General features: G+C 37.8%; 1 protein-coding gene across 1 annotated transcript; it reads right to left on the bottom strand.

Annotated features, from left to right (window-relative positions):
• Positions 1-359: 359 nt before the first annotated feature.
• On the bottom strand, positions 360-21,163 carry LOC115975383 (E4 SUMO-protein ligase PIAL2-like). Its single transcript, XM_031096142.1, is given in 17 exon segments — positions 360-764; positions 766-1,301; positions 1,763-2,659; positions 2,742-2,858; positions 10,944-10,995; positions 11,663-11,714; positions 11,886-11,987; positions 12,079-12,163; positions 12,279-12,327; positions 12,409-12,476; positions 12,796-12,867; positions 12,956-13,007; positions 13,842-13,924; positions 14,019-14,084; positions 15,022-15,087; positions 16,807-16,879; positions 20,800-21,163. Coding segments are annotated over 17 exon segments (2,640 nt in total). The 5' UTR covers positions 20,994-21,163; the 3' UTR covers positions 360-688.
• Between the last annotated feature and the right edge of the window lie 340 nt (positions 21,164-21,503).

Genomic DNA, 21,503 nt, shown 5'->3' with positions numbered 1-21,503 from the left:
ATATGAATATAAAAAGCCAGGTTAACGAAAATCAGGATTATTAAATTCTCTCCCCCCGTTATAACTATTAAATTAAAATTATATATATATATATATATATATTTTGTAAGTCTATAGCTTACAATTTAGATTCTTAGAAGCCACAAGACATGTTCTTAGGTGCCCAAAATTATCTCATAGCAAAGAGCAACGATAACTCTTTAGGGACCAGCAAAGATTGGCAGTTTTATCTTTAGACACGATGACATAATAAATTGGCACATGATGCTAAAGCAGCTTTTTTACGGTAATGTGTCTACCAATTTCACATTCTTTAAAAATGAAAACGCTTGCAACAAGATGGTTGAATTACAAACACCAGAAAGAAAACACTGACGCAATGTATTGAAATGTAAAGTTAAACAGCAATATAGCATTGTAAAATATCAAGACAACGTAAATAGATACCTTCCCCCGCCTCCCAACTCTCTTCCTTCTCTCAACCAAAGATATATTCAGAAGCTACAGTCAGTCCCTAAATCCAACCCTCATTTACCAACTAAAAACCCTGAATATTCATCTCTATACAGACCGACCATAACCAGCATTTGACTCACCAATTAACTTTACAAGGTAACCATGGAATACAAAATTGGTCATGGCATATTATATTATGTACAGCTCCCATTAAGCTAACATAAATGCATGTCTATAAAATGCTCAGGCCAAATACTTGGGCTGTGTCATTGGATATTAGACGTTTGAGGACTGCGGGCATTTCTGTTATTTGCGATCAATGCCTGCAGTTGTGGTAAAACATTAGATGCTGGAGGAGTCGAATTTGGTGGTGGTCTCGCAGTTTGAGCTGTCTGGGTTGGCTGAATCATGAATTGACTAAGAGCATCAGAATAAGCCCGACCTGACAAGCTTCCACGCATTCGACCAGAAGGCCGCCAATTCTGCTCTGATGTTGAATCCAGCAAACCATCAGCCCTTGGAACTGCTTGTGACATCCCTCCCATGTTCCCTCTTTGCTCCCCTGTGGATGCCCTTAAGCCATCAGCACTCACTGGAAGGGACTGCCCTGTTCTGGACGTTTGATTTAGAAGTGGAACAGATGGTGCCTGTCTACTGTTCTGGGGATGATATCGGTTCTGATTAGCCAAATATCTAGCTGGTTGGCTACCAGTAGTTCCTGCTCTGTGACTGATTCCAACTTGTCCACCACCTTGCTGAACTTGGGTCCGCGAGGGGTGCGAAGATGGTGGAATAGGGCTTGAAGATTGACCCACAGACTGGGGCATCCTTGGGTTAAAAGCTTGCTGCAGGTGTGAATTTTGAAATTCAGTTAAAAGCCCAGAAGTTGTTTTGTAATGACTTTGCAATCGACTCTGAGCTGTATGGCCAAGACCGGGTGGGACTGATGGACTGGAAACATGTGAACGACTGGAAGCATGTGAACGATCTTGATGATCCCGGCTCTGCAGATATAATTTTTTTTTTTTTTTAACTATAAAAATTAAGACCAGATGCAGAAAAATGTGATCAACAGTGTAGGTCTCTGGACATAACACGAGTTCACACACACGTTCACACAAAATAAGAAAACAAAATGTATGGGTAGGCTCAACAAACAACAATTAATACTAAATCCCAACAAACTGTAACTATTTCATCAAACCCACAGGTGCTCCCGGATTTCAACCTTGCTTAAATACTGGTAATGCCTGCATAATTAAAAGGAGAAAAGACAATATGGGGGAGACAATAATTTAATTCCAACCTGTATCACTGAGGGACGCTGCAATAAAGATGAAGGAATATCTGACACCTGAAGTGGATTCATATGTGCTCTAAAGTGCTGTTGCCTTTCCATATCACTACATATTGTATTGAAAGCATCTGCTGTGGGTGCCATAGGAAGGGCAACCTGAGGAGAAATCAAGGAACCATTTGGAGTCAAACTACTTCTTGGTCTTTCTTGTGGATTTGGTGTCTGTGACTGAGCTGGCAGGGCCTGAACTGCTATTGGAGTCCTGCTCACATGTCTGGGTATAAAAGGCAAGTTAGGAAACCTCCCATACTCGTTGAAGGAATGTGCATGTTGTGACTGTTGCAACTGAAAATTATTGGGAGAACTTTGACTTTGTATTAGAGAGGTGGTGAAATTAGTATTCCCATGACCCTCAAGTTCTAGATTAAGTGCAGGAGATACAGCATCAGTCAACAAAGGAGACTGCATAAGATTGGCAGGGATAGGCTCAGAGATACCACCAACTCTTTGAGACCAAGCACTGGAGGTCGACACAGAATTCAAAACACCAGACCAATATTCCTCTAATTGAGAAGAAGAATTTTGATTAACCCCACTTGTAGTGTTTGAATCTGGCAGCAAAGTTAAATTTGAAGCAACTGGAAGACTAGCCAGTATAGGTTTCCTGTCTTCAGTTTCCCCAGCGCTAACTACTTCCATCTCATCATTATCCTCAGTAAGATCCAAAACATTTGGAAGGGAATTTGAGACGCTGGTAGATTCTTGTTGCTCAGTCTTTTCATTCTGGCACTTTAGGGTCTTTTCTCGTGACGGATGTACATGATCATCACTTTCCAGTACAGCCTTCCATGATCCATCTGCGGAGATAATCACTTCACTGACATTCTCTCCCACCTCTCTCAAGACCTGGGAAGAACAATAATTATTCAATGAGAAGAGAAAAGAACATTAAAAACCATATGAAAAGTGGAAACAAATAGCTACTTGCCTTAACCATATTCTGATCAAGACGAATATCCAAGTAGCAGACATACTGATTACAATGTGGGCAGCGCCAGGATGGTCTTCTTGAATTTATATCAACAAAGTTACCAAAGTCGAAACACTACAGCAAGCAGAAGTAAGAGATCACAAAATCAAATATTAATCATAATTATTAATAAGGGTTAATTACACTTTACTAGCCTGTGGTAAGGTTGAGTTCATTTTTTAAACTTGTGATTTAAAAAATCACACTTCACCCCCACCAAAGATCAAGTCCATTAAGGCATTAACACCATTAGTCTTAGCTGTTAAAAATTGCATGTACAATTAACATGCCACCAGAAAAGATCCTTAAACACGACCAATGGAAAAAGAGAGAACATGAGAGAAAGATGGGAATTCTAGGCTGATGCACAGGAAAGAGAAGCCAAAAAATTGATAGTAAGGAAGAGAAAATTAGAGGAAAAAAAGGAGAGAGAATGGAGAGAAAAAAAAATGAAGTAAATTGTTTCCAAAAAAACAGCATGACAAGATTTGATAATGTTGTAACACAGCTTTCCAGTGTATCCAAGTCTTAATGCAGATCAACAGATCATCAACTAATCAATTATATTTTCAACCATGGCATGTCTTGACCCGTCCACCTCCATACAACCAGGAAAAACGAATAAAAATTTCTTTGCAACTATACTTAACAAGAATGCCAGCACACCTATTCACAGACGGAAAGATCAAGGAAGAGCAAGGAGCAGCCATCCATGTGTAATTTCATTTCAAAGCAACAATGGAACCTACATGGCTTTCGAGGTGGACGTGGCTAGTACAGATAATGGCTGAGGTGTTTGGTTATAACGGAGAAGCCATGCAATGAACCCCCCCACAGAAAAGAAAAAAAAAAAAAAAAATCAGGTCTCTGTAGTTTCCTCAATCTCTCTCTTCCCTCTATTTTATCTTCAGTTTTTGAGAACAAAGAAAAATTAACTCCAAACTTTATGGCATGGTTGCTTCTTTTCTTTATTATTTTCTTCTTCTTTTTTAAATCCCTAACCCAAACTCTCCATTCTATTTTTCGTTCACTAGATCTTTCTAATTCCCTAACCAAAACCTAGCATTATATTTCAAATCTGCTTCTCTTCACATTTTGTCTTTTATCTCGTTCCTTCTCTCAGCCACTCTCTTTTTCGTTCCTCCATTTATCTCTTTTGTTTATCATAATTAGGCAAGTGGCTTTTTTCATTTGCCTTTTTAAATGTTAAGACAGATGGATGCTAACAGATTTTATCTCAAGTGGATAAAGTGCAACCTTTCAAACCACAAACTGGTAAAATGAACCCAAGATAGGAAAAATGTAAATTACCCGGTGAAGAACACGATTTGATTTAGAGGAAGACTGAAAAAAGCTTTATGAATTCTGCTCCTGCTCCCCCCCACCCCCCTCCCCCACCCCTTCCTCACCCTCTCCACCCCACCCCTTCCTCACCCTCTCCCTCAACCATCACCTTCTTTCTTTCCTTTTTTGTCACCCTCACATTTTCCTTCTCCCTCCCCCATATGCTTTCCTCCACAGGTTGGGTTTTTCCCATATCCTTACCCCCCTCCTCCACCACTACCTTTGCCTTCCCCTTCCCCACCACCTCAAGGGTCTAACCAAGATTGCCTAAACAGCCTACCCTTATACCTGCACCTTTAACTATACCAAGTTCTCCCTCCATTGAAACCTCTCTAAACATCCCTCCTAAATCTCAATCCTCTGTCCTTGGGAGCAGCAAGAGGTCGTTTCATATTGATGCAAAATCTTTTTCTTTTTCTTTTGATGGGGGGCGGTCTGATTCATATGCTATACTTGAGACTCGGCGGAATGTTAAGAGCTCTATTTGGGTTGGCCGTAGGGGCATGGAGTGGATACTTACTTGTCTTGAAGATATACGAGATTGGGTGCCTTGCCATGTTTTACTCTGTAAGAGATTCAGGGAAAATGGGAAGTTGTTAGAATTCTGTGGGAGATCTAACAAAGCTGGTCTGTTTGTAGTTATTGCAGTATATTTTGGAGGGTCTAGGAGAGGCTGTATCATGATACCAACAAGCTCTAATCATGCAGGCTGGTCTTTATTTCAGAGAGAGTTAAAGCATTTTTTCACTGGTGCAAAACCAGTTTCTTTCGCTAAAGTATCCTCCATAAAAGGTGGTGGAGGAGGTCAGTCTGCTGGCGGTGGCCGGAGTGGGAAACTTTTATCTGTTTTTGGTAATCAACAAAAGTTCAGAAATTTTGAAAATTTTGGAACTATATCGAGGCAGAACGTGATTCATGGAGACTCTACAGAAAATGGTTTAGTTAAAAATGGCAAAGTTTCAGTAAAAAATGGCAGACCCACGTGAGCTTTCAATTTTAAGTTGACTCCAGCTATGTTGGATTTGAGAGTATGCAAGCCTGAGGGTGGGAGACGGTATGTGACCTGTCTGGTTGCTAAGGAGTTCAGAGGGCCCAAGGCTGTTGGTGGTGGGCTTGAAATTACAACACTTTCAGGTGGGCTTGTTAAAGCCCAACCTGTGGCTACAGTACCCTCACTTAGTGAGGGTACTTTGGTCAAACCAAAGTCCTTTAAAGGAGTCTCCGTGGGTCAGTCTATGTGGGAAGTTGGTGAGAGCTCGAGAGGACTTACCAAGCATGATGTTGGGTCACCAGTGATAGCAGCGGTGCTAGTCTCGGAGATGCCTAAGGCTCCGACAGGAGTTAAATCGGCGTTACCCAGTCCCGATCAAGCTCCGGTGATCCTCGCACCCCGATATGGAAGGCGATATCGTCACTTTTGCTCTCCCACTACCCTCTGGGGTCACCAGAGAGATGGAGTCTCAGATTCTGAATAATGGGTCACAATCTCATCATCGGCATCAGTGGGAGAATCAAAATCGTTTTTCCCCTTTGTCTGAGCTAGGTAACGAGATGGGTACTGATCAAACTAATAAGTCTGAGTCTTTGGGGGGATTTGATTTCACCAAAAAGTCTTGTAAGCTCATGTGTCAATAGCTAGCAGACCGTGGGTTCCAGTTAGCTCAACTGGTAAAGTCTCTGATGGTTGTATAAGAGATCTGGGGTTCAATCCCCACCTACACCAAAAACTGATTGGTGTCTTGGTCTGATGATAAAAAGCAATCATCAGGAGCGGACGCCATAGGTTGAAACTCTCTAAAAAAAAAAAAAAAAAGCTAGCAGACCGATACAGGTAAGTCACCTGAAATGGACCCAGGCCCATTTTAATTTAAAATTTTCGGTTGATTTGATGGGTGAGGGTAAGCAGGCTGTTTATTGGGGTAAAACACAGCCCAACGTAAGTGGGCATTCTCAAGCCCAAGCCCACCACACGTCCTCAAGTGAGAATGGGAAGGGCCAGTCCATGATTGTTCTTCCAAAAAATATCACACGATCTTCTGGGTGGGAGACGGGAAGGGTCGGGGACTCATGAGGAAGAGGAAGGAGTGATCCCGAGCTCCGGTGAGGGACCGGGCTGCCCTCCCGCCACTGCCATGAAGCCCGAGGTGGGTTTAGACTTGTCCTTTCTTGTAACTGAGGTGGGTTGTGGTTTGTCTAAGCCTTCGAATAAGGGTGAGGCAGATTCTGTGGACATTACACCTTTGGCTCTGTGGGACCCATATTATGTTAGTGATCTCGTCATTTTGGAAGATGATTCAGATGGGTCTTCGATGGAGGAGGAATTGGAGCCTTCAGAATGGGTAAGAACGATGATAAAAGGATTTGGTACTTTTGTGGGATTCCCCATTGCTTGCTGTGAGAGAGAGTGTATTGATTTTTTCCAGAAACTTAAGAGGGTTTGGGAGCAACAAGCAACTGTTGCTGCTACTCGCCGGACAAGCAACTCTACCCAAAAAGGTATGAGGGAATTAAGGAATTTGTTTTCTTCTATTAATTATGATGGGCATTCTGGTAGAGGTACTAGAGGCAGTTTGACATCCTCTGGTTTGGGTTCATATGTTGGTCAATGATTTTGAAACTTCTATCTTGGAGTGTGAGGGGTCTGAATGATCCTCATAAGAGAGTAGTTGTGAAGAACCTCTTAAGGGAGTGGAAGTGTGATATTGTATGTCTTCAAGAATCTAAACTGGACAGCACCAGCTCTACCTTGGTAAAAAACCTCTAGGGTAGCCCTTTTGTAGACTGGGGAGCCTTAGATGCCTTGCATACAGCTGGAGGTATAATTCTAATGTGGGATAGAAGGGTTTTTGAGAAAATTGATCTGGTAGTTGGTAGTTTTTCAGTTTCAGTTTTATTAAAGGGAGTGTCAGATGGCTTTGAATGGATCTGTTCAGGGGTGTACGGACCAACTAACGGAAGCCTTAGGGATGCCATGTGGGCAGAACTGGACTCTGTGAGGTCACGGTGGGATGGGGCTTGGTGCTTATTTGGTGATTTCAATGTTATCAAATACCCAGCTGAGAGACTTGGTTGTAATTCTTTTAGTCCAGCTATATTTAAATTTTCAGATTTTGTTGCAAAACATTTGCTGGTGGATTTGCCTTTGGTGGGAGGTGAATATACTTGGTTTCGAGATTCAGATAATCCATCAATGTCCAGAATTGATAGAGTTTTGATGTCAGCTGATTGGGAGGAGCATTTCTTAGATGTGTCCCAAAGGACTCTCCCTAGGGTGGTGTCGAATCACTGTCCTTTACTAGTGGAGGCGGGTGGAGTTTCAAGGGGGAAAAGCCCTTTTAGATTTGAAAATATGTGGCTAAAGGTGGAGGATTTTGTGGATAAGGTGAGGCTTTGGTGGATTAGTTATCACTTTGTAGGGCCGCCTAGTTTTGTTTTAGCTTGTTAGTTGAAGGCTTTGAAAGGGGATTTGAAGCATTGGAACAAGCATGTTTTTGGAGATGTAGCTTTTAAAAAAAAGAGTCTACTAACTGAGCTCTTAAACATTGACAAGAGAGAAGAGATGCAGGTGATGACTCCAGAGGACAGGGCTAGAAGGTTGGTGGTTAAATCTGATATAGATTACTTGGCTTCTTTGGAAGAGATTTCTTGGAGGCAGAAGTCCAAGGCCCTTTTTATTAAAGAAGGTGATAACAACACGCGGTTCTTTCATAGAATTGCCAATTCACATAGGCATACCAATCAGATCAGGGAAGTGGAGGTGGACGGCTTTCGATATGAGGATGAATCAAAGGTTACAGATCAGGTAGTGGATTTCTATAAAAAATTATATCAGGAACCAGAAGCTTGGAGGCCTACTATTGACGGTTTAGAGTTTGCTTGTTTAGACAAAACTGAGAGGTCTTTGTTGGAGAGGGAGTTTGAGAAGGAGGAGATTATTGAGGCTCTCATGGAGGCGGAAGGGGATAAGGCCCTTGGGCCAGATCGGTTTTCTATGGCTTTCTTTCAGAAATGCTGGAGTGTTTTGGAAGGGGTGTCATGGCATTTTTCAAGGATTTTCATAGTCAGTGTGTTTTTGAGAAATCTCTTAATGCCACCTTTTTGTGTTTGATCCCCAAGAAGACTAATGCAGTCAATATTAAAGACTTTCACCCTATTAGTCTTGTGGGTAGCCCTTACAAGCTTTTGGCTAAGGTATTGGCTCATAGACTCTGTGGGGTGTTGGATAAACTGATATCTGACTCTCGGAATTCTTTTGTGGGAGGAAGACAGATTCTTGATTCGGTTCTAATTGCTAATGAATGTTTAGATAGCAGGCTGAAGAGTGGCATCCCGGGTGTCATAGTTAAATTGGACATAGAGAAGGCTTATGATCATGTGAATTGGAATACCTTATTCTACCTTATGGAAAGGATGGGCTTTGGGGCGAGGTGGAGAGGTTGGATTAAGGCGTGTATTTCTACAGTTAAATTCTCAGTTTTGGTCAATGGGTCTCCTGCTGGTTTCTTTGGTAGTTCTCGTGGCCTGTGCCAAGGAGATCCTTTGTCTCCCCTTTAATTCCTATTAGTTATGGAAGTGCTAAGTAGACTAATGAAGAGAACGGAAAATGGTGGTTTTCAAGCGGGGTCCCATAGACAAGGGGGTGTGCATATCTCTCATTTTCTTTTTGCTGACGATACTATTTTGTTCTGTGACACTTCTAGGGACAAGTTATTATACATTCGGATGGTGCTGATCTTCTTTGAAGCTATTACAGGCCTGAAAGTTAATGTAAGTAAGAGTGAGATTGTTCCTGTTGGGGATGTTGGGAATTTGAATGCTTTGGCCCATACCCTATGTTGCAAGGTGGGCACATTGCCTATGAGATATTTGGGCATGCCACTTGGGGCCCATTATAAGGATGTGTCGATATGGAATCCTATTATAGAAAAGATGGAGAAACGACTATCTGGCTGGAAAAGACTTTATTTGTCAAAAGGTGGCAGGCTTACTTTGTTAAAAAGTACTCTCTCAAGCCTTCCCACCTACTTTTTATCTTTGTTTACTATCCCTCAAGCTGTGGCAACTAGGATAGAAAGAATTCAGAGGAATTTCCTTTGGAGGACCTCGGAGGATGTTTTTAAATACCCTTTAGTTGCTTGGGATAAGGTTTGTTTGCCTATTGAGAGTGGTGACTTGGGGATCCGGAGGATTGGGTTGTTTAACAAGGCCTTACTCAGGAAGTGGTTGTGGCATTTTGGGAATGAAAGTAACAAATTATGGTGTCAGGTTATAGCAGCCAAATATGGTGAGGGGAGAGGAGGCTGGTGCACTAGAGGGGTAAGAGGTTCTCACAGGTGTGGGATGTGGAGGAGTATTAAGGAAGGCACAGAGAAGTTCTTTAGTCAAATTCAGTTTAATGTGGGGGAGGGTTGCCGTGTTAGTTTTTGGCATGATCCTTGGTGTGGGCCTATTCCTTTGAAGGAGCTTTTTCCTACTATGTTTGCATGCTCTCTTTCTAAAGAAGCATGGGTCTCCGACTTGATAATATCTAATTCTGAAGGAAATAGGAGCTGGAATTTACTTTTCTGTCATGGTCCTCAGGATTGGGAGGCAGACACTGTTTATTCCTTTTTTGAGCTTATTTATTCCTCTATGCCAAGGGGTGAGGGGGAGGATCACTGGGTTTGGAGATTGACCACGTCTGGGGTTTTTGATGTACGCTCTTTTTATAAGCTATTATCTAGTCCTAACACTGATGAATTTCCTTGGAAGGGCATTTGGTGTGCAAAGGTGCCTAAATGGGTGTCTTTCTTCCTATGGACAGCAGCTAATGATGGGATTCTCACCATTGACAATCTTGTCAACAGAGGTCGGTTTCTGGTTAATAGGTGTTGTTTATACTGCTGTGATGGGGAATCAGTGAATCACCTCTTGCTTCATTGTAAGTTTTCTCATGCCTTATGGAGCAAAGCTTTTGCAGTGTTTGGGATCCAATGGGTAATGCCAAGGTCAGTCAACTCTTTTTTCTTTATGTGGAGAAACTAGTTTGGAAGGCATCGTTTGACCATTTGGAATATGGTCCCGGCATGTTTAATGTGGTTAGTTTGGCAGGAACGCAATACCCGCACTTTTGAAGACAAGGAGAGAACATTAGATCATCTAAAATCTCTCCTTTTTGGTACTCTGTTTCTTTGGGCTCGCATTTGGGGGTGTATGAATTGTATTTCTTTATCTGAGTTTTTAGCCTCTAGTTCCTTTAGTTGATTTTTTTGGTATCTATTTCTTGTTCAGAGTGTTCACTATCGTGAGCATGATATTCAATTTTTTCAATATAAAGTCTTATTACCTATCAAAAAAAAAAAAAAAAAAAACTACAGCAACAACAATAATAATAAATACTAAATGATTTTTTTAAAGTAATTGAACAAAAAGCGCAAAAGGGGTGCAAACCTAGTACACAGGAAGTATACAAATTAAAACCCCAAGCAAGATAAATAAAGTAAACAATAAAGGTTAACGATAATATATACTGAATGATGAGAAAGACAAAACAATTAAGAACTGCAAAAGCCAAATCATCCATGCACAAAGACAGCTAATACAATTTTAAATGAATGATGTTTGAAGACAATGAAAGCAGACACATGCAGGCACTTCAAAAATTAAAGTGATCTAAGAACCTAATATAGAATAATAATCATAGAAGGTGACACGTGAAGATCAAGATATTCAGCATATTGAAAAAATAGATCAAGTCACAGTAAGTATAGTGTGTGTGTGTGTGTGTGCGTGTATCACTTCTCTGTATTATGTGTTGAAACTAGTCAGATCACTAACCTGAAGGTGCTTGCATGAATGTCCTTTGACAGGAGTCCCGATACGTGAATAACTGTTAGGGAATAGAGAGCCAGACAGATAATCAGAGTACCAATAAATTTTTGTTCATGTAAGGATAATGGAAACATTATCTTGTTAAAAATTTCCATCCAGTTTGTCACAATCTAAATTGACGGGAAATGTAACACCCCATCCACACTCACATTATAATATATACATGCACTAAAATTGCTAACTCAAATTGTCGCACTATAAAATATCACAAAACCTTTGAGACGCATGCAGACTGGGCAACAAGGTTGGAGGATTGACAACACATAATCATATATAAAAAATAATACATAGCATCATTTGATTCAGAACGTAAGGTCTCCCTCTCTCACACAGACACCTTCCCTTCCCTTTCAACCAGCTGAACTCTTTCCCTTCAAGGCTGATAGAGGAAGTAAAGTTTCCAAAGATCAACACCATCAGTTTTCTCATTAATTGACAAAAGTTAATACTGATAATCTGTTCCTCATGTGAGAATGTTTATGAAGCCTTAACTTCTAGGGAAGTAGTAATATTAACAAGCAAAACAAGATAAGAAATTAAGAATGTTGTTTTGTTTTTTAGTTTGTTGATTGTATGTTTGTTCATATACATATACAAAATATAATAAAATAAAAAGATCTGACAAGTATCAAAACATCACAGTTCTAAGCAACAATACGGCATACCTTATTGGACAATTCAGTGATATTCGCGATGGCCCCTCAATTATGTCAGAATCTGATATTCAAAAGAAATGCAGAAGGGAGGAGATAGCCATGCATTAAACATCAATATAATGGTAAGCCAAGAAGTATAGTAAATCAAATCATAATGAAAGACTGAAAGTACTGGCAGCATAAATCAATACAGAAAAATATCTCTATTACTACATTATAGTCCTAAACATACCAGAATCAACTGTAGATACAGCAGGCTGCACGTAATCAAGTAGCACTGGAGTGTCAAGTGATGACATCACACTCATGAAGGCAACAAATATAACATAACGACCTAAACAACGATGACAGTTTCTGTTATAGCTGGATGAATATCACACTGCATACAACATGCTTAGATGTAAAAGATTTGTCTTTAAGCATACCATTGAACTGGCCCACGGCTTGTAGAAGATTTGTCCCATATTTAAGCATATGAGTCACATTTGTTGGTAGCTGTGGTCCAGCATCCTGATAAAGAAAATGAAATACAAGAAAAAAAGGTCAGATCAAGCCTATGTTACAATCAGCACCAAAGCTGTTATACAAATAAAGTTATCCATAAAGTAAATGGAACTGCACAAACCACATGAACATTAGTCCTCCTCTCTACTCCCTTCCCATTCAGAAGAAAGCTACAGGGGTTAAAAGAAAATGTTGTCAGAGTAGAAAATAACTCTAGTATATTAAAAAGAAAAGGATAAAACAAGTCATACTTCACTTGGGGGGGACTTATAATACATGCAGATGTCTCTATGCTATCTGTTTGTGCTACAAATAACCACTGAAAGCAAAACAAGAAGTAACAACCACAAAGTGAGATTCTAAAAATGATTTTAATAAACAAATTTTCTTTCACGTATAATAAGGAAAAACAAAAATAGTTAATTGAGAAGAAAAGGAAACACATACCCACACATATAACTACATACATAGACGATGCATCATTGGATTTCAATTCATTTCAAACTGATAAATTACATAATCATTGAAGGGATGGGGGTTCAACATTTCAACTGAATAGAGTGGGGGGAAAAAAAGACCTTTAAGTGGGGAAACCCCTATATTGTCAGCTAATTCATATTGATTTGAGAGATGCTTACAATTTTTTCTTGAGGAGAATGTGCTGTATTCTTTGAAATATGGAAATCAATCACATATGCCCCATATCCAGCCTACAATGCAAACAAAAAATGATTAAAAGGTGCTCCAAAATAATACAAGAAAATCAGGTTTGGACTTTGGAGAAAGAGGATCACTCACCTGGACTTCAAGAGAAGCCAGTGTCTGGCCCATCTTCATTCGTGGGTAGAACCTGCAGAGAGAGAGAGTTCATCATCCAATCAAGGCTGTCATTAAAGTATATTTATAATTTGTAAGGACACAACGTCCTACTGTGTGAAGACAATCTGAAACTATATCACTAGTCCAATTAGGAACTCGACTTTTAAATACAGCTAGCTTAAAACCTTTCTGTTGGATTTCCCCTCAACATCTATCCAATTGACAAGAAAATTAAAATCAATATAAAACAGACACTGAAATTCTATGGTCACTACGACAAAGCTGAAGTTAAAGTTATATGGTCTTTTTATTAATGTATAAGGAGACTTACTGAACAAGCTATGGTTTTAAGTTGGGATTAATTTTTACCAGGTCAGAAATGTTGGACCCTGTAATTATAATCTGAAAGGAATATCCATGCTAGCACAGGCATGACCATCATTAAGGGGAAAAAATAAAAATAAAACAAATTGGAAAGGATCCCTATACATACTCTATCAATCAACGACATCAGTACTAATATAAATCTAAACAAAAGAACAACAAAGAAACCCAGATCAAATCCATGAAAAGATTTTGCACTTACATATTTCAGAATTTCAAACACTGCAGTAATTGCTTAGACATAAAATGGTAAGAAAAGGAGTCAGAATGTACACATATATCTTACTTTCCTTCAATGGGAAATGTCAAATCCTAGTAAAACTCAGATTTCTAATCCAATGTGGTTCCTTTCTGGGGCCTGAGCTACAAGCCCAGTACAATTATTTAAAACAGACATTAAATTGAATTATAGTTGCAAAAAAAAGTTGAATACGCATTAAACATTCAGTAAGAAATTGTGGAGAGCAAAGCACGTTCCCACCTCTCCATAATTTTGCTAACAGAAGAGAGAGAACCACTATCTCCTGTGTTAATATCTCCTGGACTGCAGAAGCTGCTACCCAACTATAAATCAGAAATATGACCATTAGCAATAGCTATATTACACAAAGCCATAATCAGAATACACTCTCTATGAGAAAATTAATTGATAGCAAACCTCATTAGCAAGAGCAAAAAGTTCTTCAGTCTCCTTTTTTGAAAACCACCCAATCTTACAAGCATTCTGCCATGGAAAAACACAGATTAATTAGGAAATATATTGTAAACACAATATACCTAAAGATTTTTTTGATGTATAATATTTAACTTACAGGACATTCCAAGGGATATCAAAAAGTAAAAGGGAGAAACACAACTTTGGTCCTCCAACTATTGAGTAAAATTCAATTTGGTCCCTCAAATATTAATTGTGTCAAATTAGTCCCTCAGCTATTACTTGTGTCAATTTAGTCCCTCAACTTCAAAAATCAAGTCAATTTCATCCTTAGATCTCCCCTCAGATCAAATTTAATGAAATTAACTGATGTAGCAACTGGAGTATATCTGTAAATGTTAAAAGGTTATTATGAAAAGTGAGAAAATTTCAGAATCAAGTCAACTTGAACTATCAATTTTGTTAAAATTTAAACAGAGAGGGGAGACCTAAGCATGAAATTGACTTGATTTTGGAATTTGAGGGACGATACTGACACAATTAATAGTTGAGGGACCAAATTGAACTTTACCCAATAGTTGGAGGACCAAATTAGTAATTTAAACTAAGATATCTTGAGCTAGAATCCAAGAGAATCTGTGTTAAACAGAAAAAGAAAGAAAATGAATAAAGAAATACAACATAGAAGTTCTAACTTCTAAAAGAGTGAACTGCAATCAAAAAGAAAAAACTATTACAAATAATGTTCCTTCTATCAATAAAAATGCACAACTACTTTAGTCAGATGTTGTCAGAATTCCCATCAACAAATCACAGAATCAGACACCCTTTTTTTTTTGATAGGTACACAGAATCAGACACCCTATATTACTCTGAACAACCAAGAAAATGACTAAGCATGTTATTTTAGACGCCACATATAAATTTCCAACATGCAAAACATTGTGAAGGAAAACATTAAAATTTTTACAGAAACCACAACAAAATAGCTGCATTTAAGTCATACCTTTACAGAGATCATAAGAACCATGATGGGTGCCTGTAAAAGGAGACTATTTTTACGTTGGCATACCTATAAAACATCATAATAAAAATACAAGGGCCTGTGTCAGAATATAAAATTCATACATAAACAAATACAAAGATGAGAGATAGTATACTAATGAGCCTCATAGAAAGATAAACAAGTCAAACAGGAGAATAAACAACAAGAATGATATCATCTGAGAATGGATGGCATCCAGTGCACGAGTTGCAAAGGATGGGCCAGCATAAAGATATGTGAAAGTCTGAATGCATGACAGCAAAAAGAAAAGAAAAAGGAAAGAGAGAGAGGGAGCAATAAAGAAGTAAACACCAGTGCAGTGATTCAGCTAAATGATACTTATGAACTCATTAATTTCTAGCTACGCACAAAAGTTAAAATTAGATATTATGAAAAGTTTTTCTTTATTAGTAAGTTCACACACCCTACAGGTCTTGAACCCACAACCTTACCCTCCATCCCATATTAAAGAAGGAGGAAGTCCATCTGAACTAGGCCTCATTTGCTATGATGAACGGTATATGTATCACATGCATATCTTTTATCCCTCATTTTCTGGGTTCATTCTAGAGCAAATGTGTACTACAATTACCATTTACTACATAAGTATCACCAAATTTCACACTGCAAAATAGGTTTTCAGTGTCAACAATTCTGACATATGCAAATGCATAAATACTATAATGTATTTACTTTCTACTTTCTGGAGAAAAAAGAAATTTTCTTTTCCTTCTTGTGCAAAAACACAAGCCAAGAAAAAACAAGGGCAGACCCTATAAGCAAATTCTGATAGGCAACCATATAATGTCATTCACATTTTTGAATATGACATCATTTTCTTCATGCAGGATATTACAATGATTGTGCTCCTTAACAGAGTGAAAACGCGAGAATAAACCACAAATTAAAACACAATGTTAGAATATTTATTAAATTATTAGATTAACCATTTCATAACAGCTTAAATTGTTGGGACAATCAGTAATTTATCATGATATCAAAGTAGGTGGTATTAGGTTTGAACCCTTTCTCTGCTCTACCTCCCATCTAAAAAATTAAAATCTCAGATGTTAAGCCCTACTATTAAGAGAAAGTCTAAACCTACACATCTGGGGGAAGTATTAGAATGTTAGTTAAATGCTTAAATTCACCATTTCCTAATAGCTTAAGTTTTTGGGACAATCAATGAGTTATCATGGTATCTAAACAAATGATCCTAAGTTCAAACACTCTCTCTGCACTACCTCCCATTTAAAAATCTCATGTGTTAAACCCCACTTATTAAGGGAGTCTAGGCCCACACGTGAGGGAGAGTGTTAAAATATTGGTTAAATGATTAAATTCACAATTTCCTAACCACTTGACCTTTTGGGATAATCAGAAATTTATAGCAAAGTAACAACCAAAAACCCAATGAACATCCACCAAACAATTACCCGAACATTCTATTTTTTTCCTTCTGGCTATCACTGTCTTAGGCTCATCAACTAGTTTAGCCATTGGTGCAGAAACCTCAAGGTCATAAATACAGGAAACTAAGAGTTGTTATGAAAATTATATGTTAATTGTATAAGTCATACTTCATGGAAGTGTATAAAAAAGTTCAAAACATTAGCATGCTACAATTCCACCACAATTCCACAAACACCAATGACCATCATTCACCACCTCCCGTAGTCTAGTCCATAGGTGTAAAAGGCATCAAACATTTTTAAAAAATGCAAAAAAGATAATGATAAATGTCACCTGCTTCAACAATAGAGGTAAATCTTGAGCTTTGGGCGGGACCTCATTGTTTGCAACTGCATAATCTATACCTCTGTTTTTGTCAGAGTGAATCTAGTCAGGTACATCAATAATAATGCTAGTAATAGTATTGATAATCATAATTTAGCAATAGTGTTGATAATGGTAATTTATCACCAAAAAAAGTATCGATAATGATAATGATAATTTTAAACGATAATAATAACTCCAACTCAAATTATAGGTGACCTCAAGACACCAAGTCCTTGTATAGCCCAACGCGTGAGGTGCCAAAAGGTGCTCTCCGGAGTGAAGCAAGGAGCCAAACTCTAAATATAATTATCATACAGATAATGAATTCAAATAAAATGTATCTAAAGCTTATTAGGCACTTTAAAAAAATTTCAAACTGATAGGATGCACTACAAACTGATAGGATGCACTACTTATTAATCTATAAGTACAGACTTTACAACAAGCTTATATAAAATAAATAAAATCTATCTCTAGAGCAATGAGTAAAGAAAAAGAAGCGAGAGAAAAAAAAAAAAAAAAAAAGAGAGAGAGAGACACCCACTACCTTAAAATAAAGTACAAAAACTACCATTTTTGCCAAATTACAATTTTATTTTATTTTTAATTTCATTGAGGCTCTCACCTCAAGTATCTTACAGTTTGTTTGAGGTGCTCGGCAACTAGCCAGGCTCTAAAGGCAAGTGCCTCAATAAAGAAACCTCACCTCAAAATTCTTTCTTTTTTTTTTTTGATAAGTAAAACATAAAAATTTTATTAATAAAAAAGGCTAACCCAAGTGCACTGGAAATGTACTATAAGGGCAAAAAATCAAGAGCCCAAATTACAATGATCAAACAAAACAAGAAAAAGCCGGCAAAATCTAGCCTCAAATTTTTAAAGACATCTTAGCGGCACCTTATCTTGCCCGAGCACCTGGCTTGCCTTTTACTACACCAGGACATATAACTAAAAAGGACAATAGTCAAACTCCCAAGGACAATCATAGGCAGCATTCACAAGATGTTCGACCATAAAGTTTGGGACGAGTAAAAAGGAAGTATAGCTTTCAATGAGCAATATTGCATACTGTACATTGTTGGAGACACGCACAACAGCATAATAGAATATAAAACAAAAGAAAATAATTTTTATTTATTTATTTTGGATAGAAAATAAGAGATTGCATTAAACCAAAAAAAGAAATATACATAAAGGATCCTTGGATCAAATTACAAATACAGTGAATTAATGAAATCACAAATCATTGTAGATCTGCTGGATCCAAAGACTTCCACTAGAATAGAGATTCAACAAACTGAGATTTGATTCTCTCTATAGATTCCTAGCCTGTGAACATACTCTTATTTATCTCCCTCCATACATTCCACATTAAGCAAAGAGGAAGATGACTCCAAACACTACCATTAAATGTTTCAAAACACTGTCACCCACATTGAAGCACTCCTTTCGCCATCTTATGCACCCCACTTCACATTGAATAATTAAAGGATGAAATCCCATAATTCTTTTTTCTTTTCTTTTCTTTTTTTATTTAAAATTGACGGTTACTATGGGGAAGGGGGGATTTGAACCCAGGACGTGTATCCGTTGGAAACATAGGAGGTGCCGATTGAACTACAAGGCTCTTGGCAAAATCCCATAATTCCATGGCCACTAGGCAATGCAATAGCAAATTATCCACATTTTCAACACTACATTTACACATAACACACCAATACACTTCTTTTGAATAAGTTATCCAAAGTAATATTTTTCCATACCACAGTCCACTCTAAAAAATGTTACCTATATAGGAATTTTTAACCACTGAACTACCTTCCTTTTCCCAAGGAAAATCTGAGAAGGCAACACCTCTAATAACCTCATAAAAGGATCAGACACTGAAAGACCCATTCTCATTCAATCACCAGTGCACCTCAAAAACCACATGTCAAGTGTAATCAGTAGCGTAGTTGTCAAAGCTGATATCCCTACTTAAAGTTTCAATTGTTGCTATATCACCCCTTTTTTTTCTTGGGGTCAGAATATGTAGTTAATGATTCTTGAATTCATTGTCATGGGTGGTTCCTTCAACATTCCAAAAGCTCGTCCAAAATCGTGTTCTTCTAAATCAGCCTAGATGGCTCTTAGGTGGAAGTGAAATCAGTGAATATATAATCAAATCAGAATCATTAATTTAAACTGTTGCCAATTGGGCATATCTATAATTGCTCAAAAAGGAAAACAAAGGAACATGCATAACTAAATTATGTTCATTCAAACTATCAAAACTCTAAAATACCAAAACAAAACTGCTTTCAATTTTTTTTTATAAGTAAATTTCATTGAGAAAACCAACCATGAACACAGGAGGTAATTTCTTTCAGTTTATTGAAATCCAATGTCAGCCAACTCAGTGCACTTCCTCAACAAATTTTCAGTTGGGACTTCCAGGGAGAATTATGACCAATCTAAGTAAGAAAGGTAAGCAAGAACTATTTTGTTATAAACTTATTAGGTTTTTAGTATACTAGTCAAAAGAGGAGTCCTGATACTACTAGAACAAGAAAGGGGCACCTTAAATATATTTATGCACTATGTACTCAAAGAATAGATTTAGTTGATTGAAGAAGAAAAAAAAGAGTGTTTTCAGTACTAAGGCATAGTAGTCTCATTGTTCTCTTTCCCCCTTCTCTTTCTTGTGTTACTATTCATACAGCTTTGAACACCATAAATTTCCCACTTTCCTTCTGACTCCCAACCCCAAGTCAAGCCCTTCCTCTTTACCTATCAAAACCATAGAGCCCTACATACTCCCTCTATCAAATAGCTATAAAAAACTCATCAACCCCAAGCCAATTTTGAGCCTTAACCTTTTCTTCTACAACTCTAAAACGTAGATCTATAAATCCCCCTAAACCTTAACCCACACCACACCACAAGCACCCATAGAAAAAATCCCAATTTGTCCTGCATCAAGCCATAAGCTTACTACTATTAGTTTATAAATTTTTTTTTAAAAAAAGCTAACCATGGCATTTACACATAACTACCAATTACAACCCTCTCCAAAAATCTAATAAATATCACAAAAGCACCTTAAACCAAAGAAACAACTATAATAGAAGCATTGGAAGCAACCCCATAGTCATCACCCTATTAACCAATATACAAATATTTTTTAAAGGAAAGATTACAATTTACCCCACCATCCCCCGCACTTTGGTTTGGTCTTATCACATTTTGGTCCACAAACTTTCAATTGCTGCATTTGAACCCTAAAATGAAAACGTTAGGGTTCCTTCCAAATTAACCAACTTTGCATTATATGCACACATTTTCGGTTACAATTTACCCTCTTGTAGTTCGGCTCTATCACAATTTAGTCCAACAAAAATTTCAATCACTACATTTTAACCCTTTTCCGCATTTTCTGGCTCGTATGACTAGCTTACTGGCTTGATTTACGTAACTGACTTCAGGTTTAGGTTCCCGAAAGCAAACATTCCATTTAACCAAAGCCGGATGAAATCATTAACAGGTATTTTGACGAAACCCTAATGATTTTATTTTAAACCACACCAAAACTTGTGGATTAAATTGTGATAAGACCAAACCACATAGGGATAAATTGTAATTTCCCCTTTATAATAAAGTGTAATTCTTCTTCTTTCTTCCTTTTCTAGTTAGTAAGTATCACATGCACTTAGCAAAATGCTTCTACATCATCAAGATTCCAGAAACTTCCATAATCCTCAACTCAACTGTCTTTACTCCATATACATAAAGGGATTAGCATTTAGCACCCTGTTTGGTTGCCGAGAAAATTTCAGATAAAGTTGCTAAGCAAAGTGAAAACTTGAATTTAAAACAAAACTAAGATCCCGAATCCACCAAATACCGCACTTTCTTTGCAAACAAACAAACGCATTTTCAAGCAATCGACGAAAAGATAAATTTTACTTGAAAAATAGGTACCTGGCGAGGGATAGGCAGAGATTGAAGAACTCAACGTCGTCGGATACGAAATCGGGTTGCACGTGGGTGGCCAATCGTTCAGCCACGGCGGCGACTCGGAACGAGTTCACGAACGACGCCGATACATTAGCCCCTATATTCAGCCCCGTCATCGACCCCGCCGCCGGTGAAGGTGTCACCGCCGTTCCGGCCATTCTCTTTCTCTATCTATCGCAAACACAATTTTTTTTTTTGTGAGATCGCTCGCGTGCGTTCTGTCACACCCAACTTTTTCTTTTTCTTTTTCTTTATAAATTTAGATGGTTTTTTTTGTTTTTTTTTTTGAGATAGTTAATGCAAAGGGGGAATATGAACAGTAATGTAAAACGGTAATATCTTCGTTAAAAATATTGAGAGACAAAAAGTAATTGAGCCATAGGCCTCCTGCATACAACCAATTAAAATGTCAAATTCTGTAATAAAATTAGTGTTAGTGATAGACACATGTGATATAGATCCTTTTCAATTCCAAACCCGTCATTTTTGTACATTTTATGGTGTAGATTCTATTTTTTTGCATGTGGCAGTACATCTTTAAATTTGCTAAATCTAATCTACATGAAATGGTAAAACTGGATAAGACTTGAAATAAAGAGGATCCTTTTATATAAAGATATAAAGATGTTACTTTCATTATAAGTTGATAACTTAGTAAAATGTGAAAT

The sequence above is a fragment of the Quercus lobata genome, chromosome 2, assembly GCF_001633185.2.
Source record: "Quercus lobata isolate SW786 chromosome 2, ValleyOak3.0 Primary Assembly, whole genome shotgun sequence".
Taxonomy (NCBI): Eukaryota; Viridiplantae; Streptophyta; class Magnoliopsida; order Fagales; family Fagaceae; genus Quercus; species Quercus lobata.
Note: the sequence above shows the minus strand (reverse complement) of the source record. Positions and strands in the feature narration are given on the sequence as shown.